We start from the raw sequence: 19,430 nt of genomic DNA on the forward strand, positions 1-19,430 counted from the left end.
GCATTTGTAAGATTCTGCCATACAACACAGGTAATTTTTTCTCTTCTTTCTTTTTTTTTTTTAACTGAAGAGAAATAATTCTTTCTTATGGTCCTAAACATCAAATGCTATATCACGTCATAAAAATGAAATATAGCACATGGATCATTGTTTTGTTCATCCATTTAATTCTATAATACATACTCACTTCACCCTATAATGAAAACATTATGCTTGTTCACTATTATTTACAATGTTGTTAAATCAGCAAGGCTCCAAATGCTCCATCGAAAGATCACTGCCAAAAGCGAATCTGTTCTAAGCAGAGGGTTAGAAAGATCTGGGCTCTGCAACTCGCCCTTCCTGTCAGTGCTGCCTGCATGCTCTTGACTTAATCCCAACATGCTGCAGTTGTGGTCAATTTCATGGAAACATATCTGACAACCAAGATGTATTTAATACATACCTGTAGTGGGATGAATTGTATCCCCCCCCTGCCAAGAAGAGGCATGTCCAAGTCCTAACCCCTGGTATCTGTAAATATGACCTTATTTGGAAATGGGGTCTTTGCAGATGGAATCAATTTAAAGTGAGTTCATACTAGAGTAAGGTGGAGCCTAATCCAATGACAGGCGTCCTTGTAGGAAGGAGATTTGGACACAGACACAGAGACACACAGGGAGGAGGCCACGTGACGACAGAGGCCGAGATTAGAGTGATGCAGCCACAAGCCAAGGAACGCCAAGGATTGCCTGCATCCACTAGGAGGTGGGAAGAGGCATGAAAGGACACTCCCCAAGGGCCTTCAGAACGAGCAAGGCCTTGCCAACACCTTGATTTTGGACTTCCGGCCTTCAGAATGGCAAGAGAATCAATGTCTGTGTTTTATGCCATCCAAGTCTGTGGTGATTGGTTACAGCAGCCCTGAGAAACTAATACAACACCTTTTAAATTGTGCTTTTGGGGTCTGTTCTTCGTAAGAGTGATTCAAATCTACAAGATTAGGAATGCTAAGGAAAGCTGGATCAGGGAGAGCTGTGATAGGAGCGGGGGCAGAGCAAAGCAGTGGATGGGGAGAGATTCTCGAAGGTTCTAGTTCCTTCTAATTTCATCCATGTTGGATATCTAGCTTCTGCAAAAACTCTGACTTTAAGAAGATTCCCATTGGAGAAATATAAAGGGTGAGGGTATAAAAACTGTGATCAAGCAGTTTTCATATGAAAAATAGCACAGAGATACTCACCTCCACGTGTTGACATGTTTGTATGAGTTTAGCCAAGAGCGTCTCCAGTTCCGTGTTCCTCTTAATAAGGTTGGTGAGGTTACTCTCTAAGTTTTGCTGTTCAAAAAAAAAGAGAGGAAAATATTATTCTGCATACTTTTAATACTTTAGTATATACAAAATTACTCATACTCAGGAAAATGGATACAGTTTTAAAGAAATCTCAATGAAATCTACGCAGTTTCAAGTACTTATAGATTTAAACTGGATTTTGAAAAGTCAACAGTGTAAAAGATTATTTTCAAAATGTTCAGATCTCACTCTTTTTGTCCCTGCTTCCTGTACGAACTCAGGCATATTTCACTGAATAATTAGTCATAGGTTACTTCCAGGTTGTGAACGAGGGAGAAAGAGGTAATTGGATTTCTAATTCCTTTACCTGAATCAGAAATGGCAATAATAGAAAGAATATATTCCCGCATCAAATCAACTACTGTTGGATTTTTAGAATTTACCATCTTATGGGCAGGTTGAGGTCAATCCGTTGGAAGAAGGTCTGAACTGTCCAGCTATTGATGACACTATGGTCATTTATAGGCATTGATAAGAAGTCCTCATCATACACGTTTACTCATAGTACGTTTCACTGTACATGCTTCTATTCTTTGCCTATCAACCTATCAATGCCAGATCAAATTTCCTTGAATGCTACATTTTTCCTATCACTGTCCTCCTTAAGAATCTAGAACTATTCCCTGTTCCTTTAGAACATCAAAAGTTTTTGAAATTTAGCTTATTGAAGTATAGTTGATTTACAATGTTGTGTTAATTTCTGCTGCCACGTGCGGGACGTACTCCACCATGTTCCCCCTCGGGTCCCCACTACCTCCTCGCACTTCCCCCCTCTCACGTCTGCATTTCCTTTCATTTCTGATCCTCGGAGACTTTCCACTTATGTTTAAGCTTGGTTATTATTCTTTAAAATCCATTTTTAAATATTTTTTCTGTAATTCTCATGTGTTCAGAATTCAGAGGGAGGTTTGGGGCATTATTTTATCTGGACTGGAAGATCAACAGGAAATCTTCCATTTCGACTTTGAGACCCTCAAAGGGTCTCAAATATAAATATTTTACGGGAGAAAAAGACTCGTTTCTCCCTCGAAGGGTGGGATACCACAAAAAGTCAGAGAATGAACCAGACAGAATGATTTAGTTGCAACCTAATGACCTCATGTTTGCATCAACGAAAAACTTGCTTTCAAAGCTCTTTACCACCAGCACAAAAGCCAAATGTTTTTCTACTGTTTGAACTAAACAAAGTGCAACCACTTTATGGTCCGAGACTAGAGAATAATTTCAACGCCTTCCATTATTCAGCGTCTTTGACTTGGATATGACCACTTTATGGTATATTTGTCAACTTCTTTTGGTATGTTCGTCTTAGGGAATCCTTTTACTTTTCTTTTTGGCTGACCCTTCAGAGCAGGAAATTACCAGGGAAATACATCATGAAACTGTTTAAAGTTCAACTGTCATAGGTATGACTTCTTAAGCTAGTCAGCAAGAGATCCAAATAAATATAATCTAACACATTTAGACTTTACAAACATCTGCTTGCTTTCGCCTCCCTTTATTAAGGATACATCATGTATAAAATCTGTTTTTAATCAACTAATATGCAGACTAAAGCCTGTGGTTTAAACACATTGACCTATCTAGATCCTTTGGGGTTATTCAAATTTAAATAGTACAAGTGTTACTGAAGTCCACAAAGAATTACCGAGTCACTTAGAAGTATAATAAAGGGAAATGAAGCTGAGAGAGAGACTTGTTTCCAAGAGGTACCAAAGGGACTGACAACACTTTTCAAGAGAGCCCGGGTAATGGGCAGGTAACCAAATCCAGTCCTCAATGAGCCATGCATCCATAAGCTTCCACTACGGGGACTTCTGTGGAGTTTTCTCGAATTTAACTGTATCACTAACATCCTATGTGGTGATCGGTGGGTCCTATAACCCCTTGATTTTGACTGTGCCTTGTGCAAACGAGAGATAACATTTTTTGGCATCAGAGTCTTGGGACTAAAGTGGATATAAGTATCTACTTCCCTATGGATATCTAAGGAATTCTAGAGTACCCCCCAAAAAAGTTCTAGTTTCCTGTTCCTCGAAAACATCAATACATTTCCATCTCCTTATGGAGCTGAACTTTGTAGAAGTCCAAGGAGTCAGGCATGAGCGGCCACACACGTAGAGTGAGGGGCCTGGGGCTACGACCCCAGCTGAATTCTCCTGGACAAATGACGCTTGGGCCCAGTTTTCCCATCCATGATGTGTAGAAACAATAAAGGCACCCATTTATGCTACTGTTCAGTTCAGAGGAGAAAATGAAAACACACCAGGAACTATACAAATGCTTGTTGAAGAAATCATGAATTGTAGCGTGAAACACTGTTTGGTGTCAGTACCAGACACTACGGGGCAGGGGGCTGGGGGGGCCAACCCCATGCCTCAGGCAGTCACCGTTCTCAAGCTTGCTGGTGGCTTTTTGCTGCAAATACCTGTTCCTTTAGGCTCCAGGGCTTTTTCTGGCCCCAGGCAGGGCAGGCGGGGGTGCTGGGGAGGAGAAGGGAGGTTGATGCCCCTAGGAGCAGCCCTCATCCAGCAACTACTGGCAGTCGGTGGATGAACTGCCCAGCTCCCCCACCTCCAGGTGCGATCACTCTGAGTCGTGTTTCAGAAAATCTCCCGAGCGCCCGCACGGGCAGGAGCCCGATGCCCACAGCCATCACCTGCTCCTGACCATGCCCTCTTTCCGCTTCCTCTCCTTCTCTGTTCCACCTCCCCTTTCCCTTCCAGATGCTTCCGGGATCACCTCCCAATTCGAATTCTGAGTTAGGGTCTTCTGGGAGAATTCAACTAAAACTTTTTCCATAGACGTCCTAATCTGTTAGTTTTGAGTATTCCTTCTTATGAGGAATAGCCAAATTAACAGAAGATTGTATTGCTTTTGAAAGATATTTGCTAATACAAGGGTTTGTTTTCTCTTCCCTCTTTCTAACCTTTTGTACAGATCGCAGCCTCCAAATTCCAGGTTCTAAACCAGCAGTGTCATTAGAAATACCATGTGAGCCACCAATGGGAGTCACATCTAAAATTTTCTAATGGTCATATTTTTAAAAAAAAATTAAAAAGAAACAGGTAAAATTAATTTTAACAATATATTTGACTTAATTTCCAAAATATTATTATTTCAACACATAATCAATATTTTAAAACTGATGAGCTCTTTTACATTCTTTTTCTTTCTTTTTACTAAGTCTTTGGCATCTGGTGTGTGTTTTATACATATAACATATCTTGATTCACAACGGCCACATTTCAAACACTCAGCTGCCACATGTGGCTTGTGGCTACATTACTGGACAGCAGAGCATCAGAGTCTAGAAGAGGGGTCAACAAACCTTTTCTGCAAAGGGCCAGGTAGTAAATAGTTTAGGCTTTGTTGGCCATATGCTCTCTGTCGCAGCTACTCGATTCTCCTGTTTTAGTAAGAAAGTGGCCATAGACAATATGTAAACAAGTGGGCAGGGCTGTGTGCCAATAAAACTTTATTTACAAAAACAGGTGGTGAGGGCTTCCCTGGTGGCATGGTGGTTGAGAGTCCGCCTGCCGATGTAGGGGACACGGGTTCGTGCCCCAGCCCAGGAAGATCCCAAATGCCACGGAGCGGCTGGGCCCGTGAGCCATGGCCGCTGAGCCTGCGTGTCTGAAGCCTGTGCTCCGCAACGGGAGAGGCCACAACAGTGAGAGGCCCGTGTACCACAAAACAAACAAACAAACAAACAAACAAAAACAGGTGGTGAGGGAGATTTGGCCCATAGGCCAAGCTCCTTCCTGGGCCCGGGCACATGCTCTTCCCTCTGGAGTGCATCTGCATGGCAGGAAATAATTCTACTACCAAGGAGAGAGCATAACAAAACCACAGTATATACTGAGTGCCTGCTGTATACCCATCATGGCTTAGTCCGTTCCCATTATAAATCCTCAAACATTCACTGTGGGAACAATTACCATGGAAAACTGAATATTCATTGGAGAACACTTCTGAAATTGAATGCAGTAAATCAACTAACTAGTAAGTTCATTTAGCAACTACTATAGATTGTTAAAACAACGACTTCTACCCTTTAAGGCTTTTCTCATTGGTAGTGTTGAGTCTGAACCCAAGAAGAGAGACTTGACAGTTTAGAAGCATTCTGAAGGGATGCTATACCACTCCATTAGATCACAAGGTCTCAGGGAAGGCAAATAATATACTGTTGAATAAACAAGCGTTTACGTGACTAGACAGTCTAGCAATTATCACTGACACATCTATTTCAAATTCTACCTAAAATCAAGTTGTTCCTAGCCTTAATTCATTATCTCTCTCCCAGGTATTTTTTTTTATAGTACTCCTTTTACTTTAGGAAGGGAAAGGAAGCCTTTGTTGAGAAAGATGAGGCTTTTGTAAGTGTGCGACTATTTGCTGTAATTCAACACGCCCCCTCCCGCCATGCCATCACCACCAAAAGAAGAGGAATATAAATAATTCCAAATGGTCCTTCTAAAGGTAAAGATGCAATGAGTCAGATTTCATTTCTTCATATTAAGCAAAAGGTTGGGTACAAGTCAAATTTGTGAAAGACAACATTGTAAAACATGTGTTGCTTCAAGAATGAGGCTCCCCTGCATACTTTCTCCCGAAAGGATGACTAATTTTTCCTGTAATTATTGTTTTAACACATACACTTCTAATGCATTTTCATGGAGCCAGACTCAGCCTCCTGAGTTGATCACTGAACAATCATGGCAGGATAGCTGATTGTACAACCCATCTCAATACAAGCCTTTAGGCATGTTTATGGACACCAGCTGAGAGTAGTAAATCCAACTTAACAGATGAGCTTTGTACTTCTCCATACACTGAGACCCAATCAAATAGCAAGGTAAGCAGACAAAAATACCCCTCATTTTAGCCTTTGGAGACCTGTACCTAAGGGTCAGATTACAGGGAATCAATGACTTGTCATTGAGCACTACTATGAAAATGTATGCCTGAAACAGGAGATTTCAGTAATTCCTTTCGGGTTTGTCCAGGCCTAAAGAATGTTTGCTCTTATTCTGAAGTAAGTCAACGCTTCAGAATGTCTTTAAAGTATAATATTAAGTCTGGATACCTTTCAAGGCAAACACAGATCTGGCTTGTTCCATTCCATAATATTCAGAGTGACACTCGGGAACTGTGTTCATAGCCCTGACACCCAACACCGCCCCCCAGCACAACCAGGATATGAACACGTCGAGTGCCACCATCCGTATATTTTTTCTAACAAACTTTAATCACAATCCTTAATATAAAAACACACCCGTATTAACACATGCCACCTGCATAAAAGCATAAATTCTTAACATGTAACTAAACTCTTAAGATGTTTTAATTACGGTGCAGGAATTGAAGGCTATCTTCAGGTTCAACTCATGACAGACCGCAAATCTGTGTGATTTATGCTGGTTTGATTTTTTAATGCCTTTTTTCATTGGTTATGATAGTTAACATTTCCAAATGCCCTGGCAAGACAGGTCGCCCAGGGAGCTTCAAAAACCTAATAAAACCCAATCTGCATACAAATTTAAGTCTAGTGTTCCATGGACGACAATTTAAGCCATTTTGATATGCAATACTGTATTTACCTTGTCAGGTTTTATTTGATATTTCTATATTAACACCACGGAATCTGCACCATATATTTTATAAATTCCATCGTCAGGAGTTCAGTGTTTATTACTGTAATCTGGTAGTCAATAATATACAGAGAACAATTTTTAAATACCGCTTACGGCCTAGAAGAACTTTCTGATGTTAACAGAGATAAGTCAATCTCTTAGTATAATTATATTCATTTAGTTGTAATTTTAGCAGATCCCACGATGACTACTTCCTTCCAGGTATTAGAGATGTGAGTGGCCTTTCTTGTTCATTCCTCATCCCTCGGCCCTATTTCTGCCTGTAGTAAGAGAGCTGAGCAACTGACCAATAACACATTTGTCAGTTTTGAGAATCAATATTGAGTGAAGGGAGCTGGACTCCTAGAAAGCTTTGAAAGTCTCTGAACTTCAAAATAATGATCTCCTACAAACTAGTGGTTACCAGAGGGGAGAGGGAAGGGGAGAGGGACAATATAGGGGTAGGGGGGGAAAAGGGTTATTATGGGATTACATGAAATCATGTGTGTGAAACTTTTGAAAACTGTAAAGCACTATAGAATTTAAAGAATCTTTCATTCAATAAAAAAGGAATATCTCGATTATTAAAAAAATAAATTGGTCTCCTGAGAGAAATGTTTTAGAGAAAGTGACTATGACTTTTATCATTGGAACCTATGGGGAGCATTTTGTAAGATGACAGCATAGGGGTAAGAGCCATGAAGGTCCAATATGGCAGCCGTCCTGCTGTCTTCTCTGGTCACTGTCCCCAGTCAGGTTCTCGAATCCTCCTCAACCCAGCACTCTGGGCTGCCATAGCAGATCCATGGGGTTGTCTCAAGAGAGGTGACCAATTTGTCAGTCAAGAATTAGATGGTGAAAAGATTATGGGGCTATTGGAGAACAGACTAATAGTAGTTAGTTATTTTGATCAAGTGAGAACTTTCAAGTTGGGGGAATATTTAGTCTCCTAAACCAGGGGTCAGCAAACTACAGCCCACAGGCCAAATCCTACCTGCTGTCTATTTTTCTATGGCGTGCCAGGTAGAAATGGTTTTTACGTTTTTAAATGATCTTTTTAAATCAGAAGAAGGATAAAATTGTGGGACACATGAGAAATATAGGAAATTCAAATTTCTTTGTCCATAAAATTTCATGCGAACACAGATACTCCCATTCGTTGATGGTTTCTCTCTGCTTTTGTGCTACAGTGACAAAAACTGAGTCCTGGCCCTTTACAGAAAATTGCTGTCTCCTTGAAAAAAAAAATCTTAAAAAAATAATCCATGGCCTTCTTATTAATTAATACAGAGTATTTTCTCTATTGGTCCAAACCACTTAAAAATTTCAATGTAACTCAATTTGCTTAACATGAGAGTGTAGGAGTATGGCTAAAATTTCAATCATTCAGGTACTCAAAATTCTAAAGGAGAAGATCTTCTGTTGGATACCCAAATAATTTTTAACTCACAAAAGAAAGAAAATAGCATTAAATCACCAGTAAAATGCAATGTCTGAATAAATTCCTCTGCAACCTTTGTTCAGAGGAGCACAAGATTCAGACAAGGAAAAAGTAGGAAAGAATCTTAAGTTGGATCAAGGCTGCTACAGCAAGAACATGGTCAAAAGTAAGTACAGAAGACAATGGGCATATATCTGGAGAAAACTCTAATTTGAAAGGATACACGCACCCCAATGTTCATGGCAGCGCTACTCACAATAGCCAAGAAGTGGAAACAACTTAGATGTCCATCGACAGATGAATGGATAAAGAAGATGCGGTACATATATACAATGGAATAGTACTCAGTCATAAAAAAGAATAGAATAATGCCATTTGCAGCAACATGGATAGACCTAGAGGTTAGCATACTAAGAAAAGTAAGCCAGATAGAGAAAGACAAATATCATATGATACCACTTATATGTGGAATCTAAAATATGATACAAATGAACTTATTTACAAAACAGAAACAGATTCACAGACACAGAAAACAAACTTATGATTACCAAAGGGGAACATGGTGGGGGGGATTAATTAGGAGTTTGGGATTGGCAGATGCAAGCTACTGTGTATAAAACAGATAAACAACAAGGACCTACTCTATAGCACAGGGAACTATATTCAATATCTTGTAATAAACTATAATGGAAAAGAATATGAAAAAGAATACAGACACCCCCCCCCACACACATATATATAACAATCACTGTGCTGTACACCAGAAACTAACACAACATTGTAAACTGACTATACTTCAATTAAAAAAAAAAAGGCACAGCACAAGGATTAGTCAGTTCTTTCCATTCTGCAAATAAGTATAAAGTGTTGGGTTGTGAGTACACCTCCATTGTGGAATTACTCATCGACTGCTGTTTCCATCAGTTTTCTTTTCCTCAGTATCTTTTTTCTTAATCATAAAATATACCTCAAAGGAGACCTCAGAGCACTGGATAATTAATGTCTTTAAAATCTCCTGCTATTGATGGATGTCATACATGTTGTTTGTATATGTCACTTCAAGCTTTACTTCCTCCATCACTCAGAGATTGAATAATTTTGACTTTATCCCCTTTTCTCTGCCTTAAGTAGATGATGACATTGACAGATACTCATTAACAAACATGTTCTGGCCTTTCTACTTAAATAGGGTTTTAACTGATACCATCAAACATTTTTACCAGACCTGAATGTCTCATGGTGGATGCTTAACCTTCGATGAATGGAAACATTTTGTTTTACATTTTTATTCTTAAGATACTGTGGGAAGACGAAATCTTTTTCTAAGCCAATACCTATACTTCATGTTGACTGAAGTGAATATATCGAATGTATTTCAGGCTAAAACAGTTGAGTCTTTGATCTAATAATTTTGCATAGGTAACTATGATTTGCTTTGTTTCTACAGCAATTTTTACTTCCTCAAATTTTTAGGTTTTTCTATAATTCGAAAAGATACAAGTACCGCAATGTTCATTGCAGCACTATTTACAATAGCCAGGACATGAAAGCAACCTAAATGTCCATCAATGGAGAAATGGATAAAGAAGATGTGGCACATATACACAATGGAATATTACTCAGCCATAAAAAGAAACGAAATTGAATTATCTGTAGTGAGGTGGATGGACCTAGAGTCTGTCATACAGAGTGAAGTCAGAAAGAGAAAAACAAATACCGTATGCTAACGCACATATATGGAATCTAAAAAAAATGGTACCGATGAACCTAGTGGCAGGGCAGGAATAAAGATGCAGACATGGAGAACGGACTTGAGGACCCTGTGGAGGGTGGTGGGCGGGGGGAAGCTGGGATGAAGTGAGAGAGTGGCACTGACATATATACACAACCAAATGTAAAATAGATAGCTAGTGGGAAGCAGCCGCATAGCACAGGGAGATCAGCTCGGTGCTTTGTGACCACCTAGAGGGGTGGGTTGGGAGGGTGGGAGGGAGGCTCAAGAGGGGAGGGGATATGGGGACATATATATACGTATAGCTGATTCACTTTGTTATACAGCAGAAACTAACACAACATTGTAGAGCAATTATATTCCAATAAAGGTATAAAAAAATAATTTTAAGTTTTAGAGGAATATGCCTTTTCTGGACCCGCTGCTGAAAATGAATTAAAATTCAATACATGGTCAGCTTTGCTCCTGAATTTGTGGCATTCCCAAAAAGGGTTCATGATGTTCACAAAAGTCATATCCCCATCTGGGTAGTGGAAAAAGTATTAAAGTCAAGGGAGGTTACAATCTTCGACTAAAAAAATATATAGATTAAAATTCCATTCCATCCAAAGTGGGTCTGGTCTGTTAAGAATTTACAAAATCAATGTTGTGTAAGAGAATTCCCCATTTGGGACAGCCTAGAGAATCAAAGAAGAATATGAAAGCATGGCATTGTTTCTCAGTCCTGTGTAACCTTCAAAGACAGAACCTTCCTTGGGTTTCAGGCGTTTGAATCTCAAATTCCTTGAATTCATTGCATCCTTCATCCCTAACTTCACCACCTTTACTTAGCCATTTCCTCTGCTTTTAGTAGGACTGAGGCTGTCTTTGTCCAATCAAAGTGAGTTGACTGAGTCCAAATTAAAGCAACATGAAAGTTATGGAAGGAAGGAAGGAAGCAAGATGACAACCATCCACTGGGTGAGTGGTTCCCACCCTGGTCTGCACTCTGCACTCACTTGGGGGGCTACACAAATACCATGCTTGGTCTACACCCTCTTCCCAACCAGAGAGTATGAATTACTTAGATTGGGGTGAGGTCCAGGGATTGGGATCTTTAAAACCCCGCAGGAGATTCTAACGTGCAACCAAGTGTGAGAACTCTTGCTCAAAACCAGGTTGCCAAGTAGCTGGATTGTGATACGGTGTACAAAAATTAATCATGTACTCAATTTACTAGTTTTACACTTTAAGAGTTATTCAGAATAAAAGGAATATTTTTGTAATGTAGCATATGTACATAATAAGTGCAGGAATAAAATTATATATAGCTACACTAGAACTGCGAATTTATGTGAATGTATCATAGGAAATCCCAGGAACTTTACTGAAACAGTGCTCTGCAGGGAACACTGACTATTACTGTTAAGAAATTTAGAGGGGGACTTCCCTGGTGGTACAGTGGTTAAGAATCCGCCTGCCAATGCAGGGGACACAGGTTCGAGCCCTGGTCCAGGAAGATCCCACATGCCGCGGAGCAACTAAACCCGTGCGCCACAACTACTGAGCCTGCGCTCTAGAGCCCGTGAGCCACAACTACTGAGCCCGCGTGCCACAACTACTGGAGCCGCGCGCCTAGAGCCCGTGCTCTGCAACAAGAGAAGCCACCGCAATGAGAAGCCCGCGCACCGCAATGAAGAGTAGCCCCCGCTCTCCGCAACTAGAGAGAAGCCCACACAGAGCAACGAAGACCCAATGCAGCCAAAAATAAATTAAATAAATAAATAAAAGTTTAAAAAGAAACGTAGAGGGCTCTTTTGACTTGAAAATATAGGGGAATGCTTTGTTGAATCATTCAAGTATTCCTAATGTCTAAAAATAATTCCTGAGTGGTTACCTCAGTTTATTCTTTGAACAGTATTAGTAGCATACAAATTTGGTTTGTCGATTTTAACAGTCATTACTTCCCCAGAAATATAAGAGAAGCAGATTGTAGATGTTTATAATTAAACAAGATTTTTTATATGGTAAATTAAAGATTTAGGGAAAAAAATTTAAGGACTCTGATGACAAAAGAATAGATTCATTCCCCTACCCAGATTCTTTTAAAGGTCAACAGAGGCAATACAACTGCCCTGAGGACTAGAAACTCCTCTGTGGTTTAAAAGGTAAAATGCAAATGTCTGAAATGATGGAAACCACAGGGATAACATTTAATTCCTTCCATCTTGGCTTTAGTATTGTTTCTTTGATGGATGGCCACCTGTCTGCTAGTTAAAACAACAACAAAAACAATCTGGAGAGTTAATTATTTAATTTGCAGTGCTTTACAGCAAATTATTAAGCCATTTTCCCAGAGTTGGTTTGTATACACATGACTAAAGACAATTTAAGGGTCACTGTATTTAAAAAATGAACTAACTCTCATTTCCCTGGAATATATTTTAATTTACATATACAGTGTTTTGCTAAAAGGAAAGACAAAGAGTGAATGTCACTTAAAAAATGTTTTTAAAGTCAGTTGCTTTTAACCCAGTGGGAGAAAACGGTCCAATATTCAGAGAACTTGGAGGAGACTTGCCGGTTATAAGAATCATGAATTACAAAGTCTCATCTTGTCCTATCTGTAGAGTCTAGAACAGAGACTAGGAATTCCTGGATCAACAGCAACAGCTTCCCCAGGGAGCTGGTTGGAAAGGCAAATTCTTAGACCTGCTGAATCAGAAACGCTAGAGGCGGGGGGTCCAGCAACCTGTGGTTTAATAAACCCTTCAGGGGATTCTGTGAGTGCTAATGTTTGAGAACCACCTACACGAATGTTGTAACATCCTTCAGTGTGTGTGTCTGGGCGGGGATGTGGTTAAACATTTAAAGACAGGAAAAGCTACAGGTAAGTGATCCCCATACTGCTCTTTCCACCTTGTCTTTCTCATGGACACCTTTGGATCTTATTACTCAAGTCTCTGTCATCAGGCCCTATTCTTGGGCTTTCCCCTGGTTCCTTGGTCTCCACTGGGGAACAGGAAGCATAATGGAAGAGAGTGCCAGCCAAGACATAGGGACAAAGGAGGGCTGGAGAATTTTGGAGGTGGGGGAAGATGACCCAACGTCATGGCGGGGGGAAGGTTTGGGAATGGATGTGCACCTCACTCATCCATGCTTTTTACCCCTTTACCATTAGCCATTCCAAATTGCTTTTTCTAATAAAAACATACACAGAACTCAGATGTTCAGAATGTGCCAGAAAAAAACAAAACAACAACAACAGTCTTGGTGAAGCTGCCCTAGTGTATTCTCGATTACTTACAAACGCTGTTTAAAAAAATTTTTTTTGAGTGGTGTTGAAAGGGGGAGAGGGCAGTCAGCCAGCAGAGGACCCAAACTCATTTGTTTTTGACGAAATACAATGCCCCCCCGCCACTGGCTGGAGTAAGTGCACCTCTTGAAGATTTCGTTTGACACGAAATGTATAAAGCTGAAAGCCAACATGTTAAACTTCGCCCTCAGGATTTTTTAGTGTGACCTTTGTCATTTGATTTTCAAATGTCTGTGACTTGGTCAACCACTGTGATAGGACATACGACATCAGAGACTGCTCAATAATTAAGTGGCGGTACTAAATCACACGTAGTGGCCTTCCCCTAACCACTGCCTTCCTCCAACGTCTTTCTTTTATTTGAATGAAGCGTCACTTAATATGGCTAACGAAGACATTTTCGAATCAAAGGCATTTACTATAAAGGCAGACTTTCACACCGTGTATTTTGGACTGCAAGCAAGTCTTTCACCAGAACGTGTTCTTTCCATGTCCAAACAATTATGACACAGCAGTGACTTCAAATATACACATTCCCTCAGTAAATGCATTCTCTTTTACAGCTTCGATTCTCTCCTCTGTCCTGATAATATTCAAATTCTGATCTCAGATCTCAAATCTGACCGACTCTTAGCTATGATGATCCCTTGTTATTTTAATAACTTTTTTTTTTTTTTTTTTTGCAGTACGCAGGCCTCTCACTGCTGTGGCCTCTCCCGTTGTGGAGCACAGGCTCTGGACGCGCAGGCTCAGCGGCCATGGCTCACGGGCCCAGCCGCTCCGCGGCATGTGGGATCTTCCCAGACCGGGGCACGAACCCGTGTCCCCTGCCTCGGCAGGCGGACTCTCAACCAGTGAGCCACCAGGGAAGCCCCCTTGTTATTTTAAACTCACCATTCTTAACTGCATCACATGCCCCTTTGAAATTTCTTCCTACTTTCTACTTTCTAGTCTTTACAGAGGATATAAAGGATATTACCATTCCCCAGGTGAGCACCGGAACATCACCTGAGACTCAGACTTCTCATTCGTGCCTTCTCTTAATCACTCTCTAAGGCTGTTTGGTTGCTCATTAAAAGACCCTTTGGCTTCAGCCTTAACTTTTCTTCCAAGGTTACTACTCTAACCATCTTCTTCCATAAATTGCTGGTTTTCATTCCTCTAACTTTTGCCCAGCCAGTCGGGTCCATGCATGGCCACCAAAGTCATCATCCCAGTAAGCCTGTATTTTACTGCACCATCACATTCTCAAAAGTTCAAAAAGCTGTCCATTCTTAAAGGATTAAGCTCAAACTCCCGAGTTGGGATGCAAAGTCCTCAAAACAATAGTGGGTTTAATAATTCTAAAAGATACATGCACCCCAATGTTCACTGCAGCACTATTCACAACAGCCAAGACATGGAAGCAAACCTAAATGTCCATCGACAGATGAATGGATAAAGAATATGTGGTATATTTATACAGTGGAATATTACTCAGCCATAAAAAAGAATGAAATAATGCCATTTGCAGCAACATGAATGGACCTAGAGATTATCATACTAAAGAGAAGTCAGAGAAAGACAAATACCATATGATACCACTTACATGTGGAATCTAAAAAAAACCCCAAAAAACAAAGATGCAAATGAACTTATCTACAAAACAGAAACAGACTCACAGACTTCGAAAGCAAACTTATGGTTACTAAAGGGGAAATGTGGTGGGGAGGGATAAATTAGGAGTTTCGGATTACAACTGTAAATCAACTATACTCCAATATAAAATAAAAAATTAAAAGAAAAACTGTAGTAGGTTTAGAATTTCCCCAGTAGAAGCCAGCTATAACTACCACCGCCCTGCACAATGAACATTCAACTTCAGTTACAATGGATTCCTTATTGGTCAAGAACTGCAACATCCGTTGTTCCTTCTGAGCCCTTGGCTACATCTTTCCACCCATCTAGAATTTTTCATTCCCCCCATGGCATCTCAGAATCTGGCAGAGGGCTAGAGGCACCAATAAATGCTTATTCAATAAAGGAGGACGTGAGTAATATTCATGCAACTAAAGATATTCTTCTATCTGTAACAGAAATCACATCAAGCCAAATCTTAATTCTATTTCAAAATTGGATAGGATTAAATCATACCTTTCTGAAGACATCAATACATATTTGAGACATCAAGCCAGAGTTCACTAAATCATAAAAACACTTTGATTAAATTAGTTTCAGAAATTGCTCTCCGGCCAAGGAACTATCTACTACGCAATGGATCAGGCAATAAATCTTAGACTCTATGTGCTGACAGGTGTAAGATGATTTATTGAATTGTAAGACAAGGAATCGTGAAGCATTACTAAGAAAATACATACTCTCTTCCAACGCAACATGATTTTACTTAACAAAAGCAATTTAGGAGGAAACTGTACTATTAAAATAATAGCAAACGCTTCCCATACAGCTCTAATTCTATGCATTAAAAATAATCCAGGAATGAAATCATTAGATCGTGCTGCTGGCTGGAGATCAGACGGATGACTTAATAATGATCCATCGCCATCAAATAAAGCTCATCTCTGTCTGGTAATAATCAGAGAATTTACACTACCAGTAACCTCCAATACTTCTTCAACCACATGTTAGCACTGTGATTTTTATTCTTTTATCCAATTTTTCTTTGCAATATTATTCTATTTTATATAATAACAACTAAAGAAACTTAGCTGCATATTTAACTTTCTCTTCCTGATTAAAGTTGATTACAGTGGTTTCCTGAATTTTAACATTTAATCAGTTTTCTTGAAAATGAATACTATTTACAGCTATAGTTTCCCCAACAACCAAACAATCAGACATTTTAAATTTTTTTAAAAAATGAAGGGCGGGGAAAGGATAAATTAGGAGTTTGGGATTAATAGATACAGACTATTATATATAAAAGAGATAAACAACAAGGTCCTACTGTATAGCACAGGGAACTATACTCAGTATTTTGTAATAATCTGTAAGGGAACAGAATGTGAAAAAAATATTTATGTATGTATAACGGAATCACTTTGCTGTACACCTGAAATTAACACAACACTGTAGATCAACTATACTTCAATAAAAATAAATTAAAAAAAATAAAAGTAAGCTGGTACAAAACTAGAAAAAAAATTTTTTTAATGTATCTAAGGGGAACTTCATGTAGGTTTAATGAAACGTGGCATCTTTGGTGCTCAGGATACAAAGGTAAACCGGAGCATCATGGGAGGGATTGATGTGATTATGCAACAGCATATATGCAGAAGAGCTTGGAGGTGGACCAATCAGAAAGGCATGTTTTGTGTTGTCAGGATGGAATGATATTGCTAGAGAATCTGATAGTCCTGCTATTGGTCTCTAGCTCCCCAAGTGTATTCTAGCCCTACACAAAAATCCTAGATCTAGAAAACAGGGCCCCTTAGGAGCCCACTCTAGGATGGTATGCCAAAGAGATTTGATTCTCATTAGAGAAATGCAAATCAAAACTACAATGAGATATCATCTCACACCAGTCAGAATGGCCATCATCAAAAAATCTAGAAACAATAAATGCTGGAGAGGGTGTGGAGAAAAGGGAACACTCTTGCACTGCTGGTGGGAATGTGAATTGGTACAGCCGCTATGGAGAACAGTATGGAGGTTCCTTAAAAAACTAAAAATAGAACTACCATATGACCCAGCAATCCCACTACTGGGCACATACCCTGAGAAAACCATAATTCAAAAAGAGTCATGTACCAAAATGTTCACTGCAGCTCTATTCACAATAGCCCGGAGCTGGAAACAACCTAAGTGTCCATCATCGGATGAATGGATAAAGAAGATGTGGCACATATATACAATGGAATATTACTCAGCCATAAAAAGAAACGAAACTGAGCTATTTGTAATGAGGTGGATAGACCTAGAGTCTGTCATACAGAATGAAGTCAGTCAGAGAGAGAAAGACAAATACCGTATGTTAACACATATATATGGAATTAAAAAAAAATGTCATGAAGAACCTAGGGGTAAAACGGGAATAAAGACACAGACCTACTTGAGAATGGACTTGAGGATATGGGGAGGGGGAAGGGTAAGCTGTGACAAAGCGAAAGAGAGGCATGGACATATATACACTACCAAACGTAAGGTAGATAGATAGTGGGAAGCAGCCGCAGAGCACAGGGAGATCAGCTCGGTGCTTTGTGACCGCCTGGAGGGGTGGGAGGGAGGGAGATGCATGAGGGAAGGGATGTGGGAACAGATGTATATGTATGACTGATTCACTTTGTTATAAAGCAGAAACTAATAAAAAAAAAGAGTATTAAAAAAAAAAGAGAGAGAGATTTGATTCTGGCTACAGCCAGCCCTTGGGATCAGAGGGAGGCTGAAAGATAGCAGGTAAGTGGGTTCCTGGCTCCTCGTGGAATCTAGATTTGTTGGCATGAATCTTAATGACCATTTAGTTCCTGAGACTTTACAGAGGAAATCAGGGCCAGTGGTCGGTTATTGGACATGCAACACCAGATGTGGGTCTATTACGCTCCTGATATATGGACAACAGAGTGATTGGGCCTATGTTCACCACCACTGTACAAGTGCTTTATGAGATGGGAATGGAAGCTCGGATAGAGGCAGACCCCTGCATGCTGCCTGCAGAACTTGAGAAAGTAGACCCCTTTAGAGGGCCTTTGCAAGGTTCCAAGATTTGGGAGATTCCCAGATCCTTCAGAGCACCAAGGACTCATGAAATCATCCAGAGAGTTCTGCCTGTGATCTCAGTCTGTTTCCTGCGCTGTTAGTATTCCACACCAATGGTTCTAGCTGTTGTGTGCAGAATGCTCAGTGGGTCACAGAAAGAGGTTCAGAAAGAAACTAGCTCAGTGATAGGATCTGATGCATTGCTTCAAGGTATGAGAGTCAGTTTGTCCTTGATCATCTGAGACAAGAGTATCTTATCCTTGGAGTCATAGGCCACGAAGTTGAATATATGGTGCGGGTAATGAGAATTCCACCCAAATAGTCGACTTGGTGAACGTTAAATCTACCAGGGCCAACGTCCTCCAGTAGCACATACTGAGACTCTCCCTGCCTCTTCTTATAGTTAGAGGACTTCAGGTGGAAAAGGTGTAAACTCCCTTGAAGGAAAGCATCATTAGGACAGGACTCCTGTCTCTCTTTTTCCCCACTGGATTCAAAGTACCTAACGCATAGTAGGTTAGGTACTTTGTTCGTTGCACAGTAGATTCTCAACAAATATTTGCTTAACAAAATGGGTGGATGGGTGGGTGAGTGGGCAGAGAGATGGCAGGGTAGGTGGAGGAGAGTTCCTACAGAGTTTGGGAAAATATTTCAACACATTAGTCCCAAATCCTGAGAATGAATTTAGGGGGTACAGAAAGTTCTCCAATGACAGAGCTACGCTGGTGCTGCCTGGAAGTTGGAAGTTTCTCCAGTTCCCTCAAATGGGCACTTCTCATTCTATTGAGAGCTTTCTGGAAGGATTCATTCTGACATTCTATGGAAGATACCAAAGGCAGTAGGTCTGTCTCCTTCTCTGTCAAAAACCTTAATTCTTTCCTGTACTTGTGCTGAAAAGAAAGGCCTCACCCCCAGGGCTCCATCTCCTCTTCTTTGCCTAGAAAGTTGCTATTGGAACTTAGCAGATGAAAACCAGCAGACACTAGTTTGGGGATTACAGACAAACAGAAAACATGGAGTTCAGGTGCTAGTAACAGGTTTTCCCTCCAGTCATTCAGAGCTGGTTATTCCAACTTCTCAATATCTAAAATCACTAACTTTAAAACTTGAATCTGAAGAAAATATTCTTCAAGGTACTCTGCAGCAGGCTACGTGCAGGCCATCCCTTTTGATAACCAATTACATGCATCGAGATGGAAAAACAGGAAGAAGTTGTCACTTGACAAACATTTTCCTTCCTTTAGTCCTAAAGTACAACAAGGGTTTAAAAACGAGGACACGAAAGTCGTTTTACATGA

At 40.1% G+C, this 19,430-nt stretch overlaps 1 protein-coding gene across 2 annotated transcripts in view; it reads right to left on the minus strand.

The window, feature by feature from the left end:
• The window catches only part of MID1 (midline 1), a 183,825-nt gene that overhangs the window by 89,337 nt on the left and 75,058 nt on the right, over positions 1-19,430 (minus strand). For both annotated transcript variants that reach the window (XM_082609418.1, XM_082609417.1), the window contains exon 3: positions 1,223-1,318. In XM_082609418.1, the coding sequence (XP_082465544.1) occupies positions 1,223-1,318 (96 nt within the window). The remainder of the gene's footprint in view (positions 1-1,222; positions 1,319-19,430) is intronic.

This window comes from Mesoplodon mirus (genome assembly GCF_964341445.2).
Source record: "Mesoplodon mirus genome assembly, chromosome: X".
NCBI lineage: Eukaryota > Metazoa > Chordata > Mammalia > Artiodactyla > Ziphiidae > Mesoplodon > Mesoplodon mirus.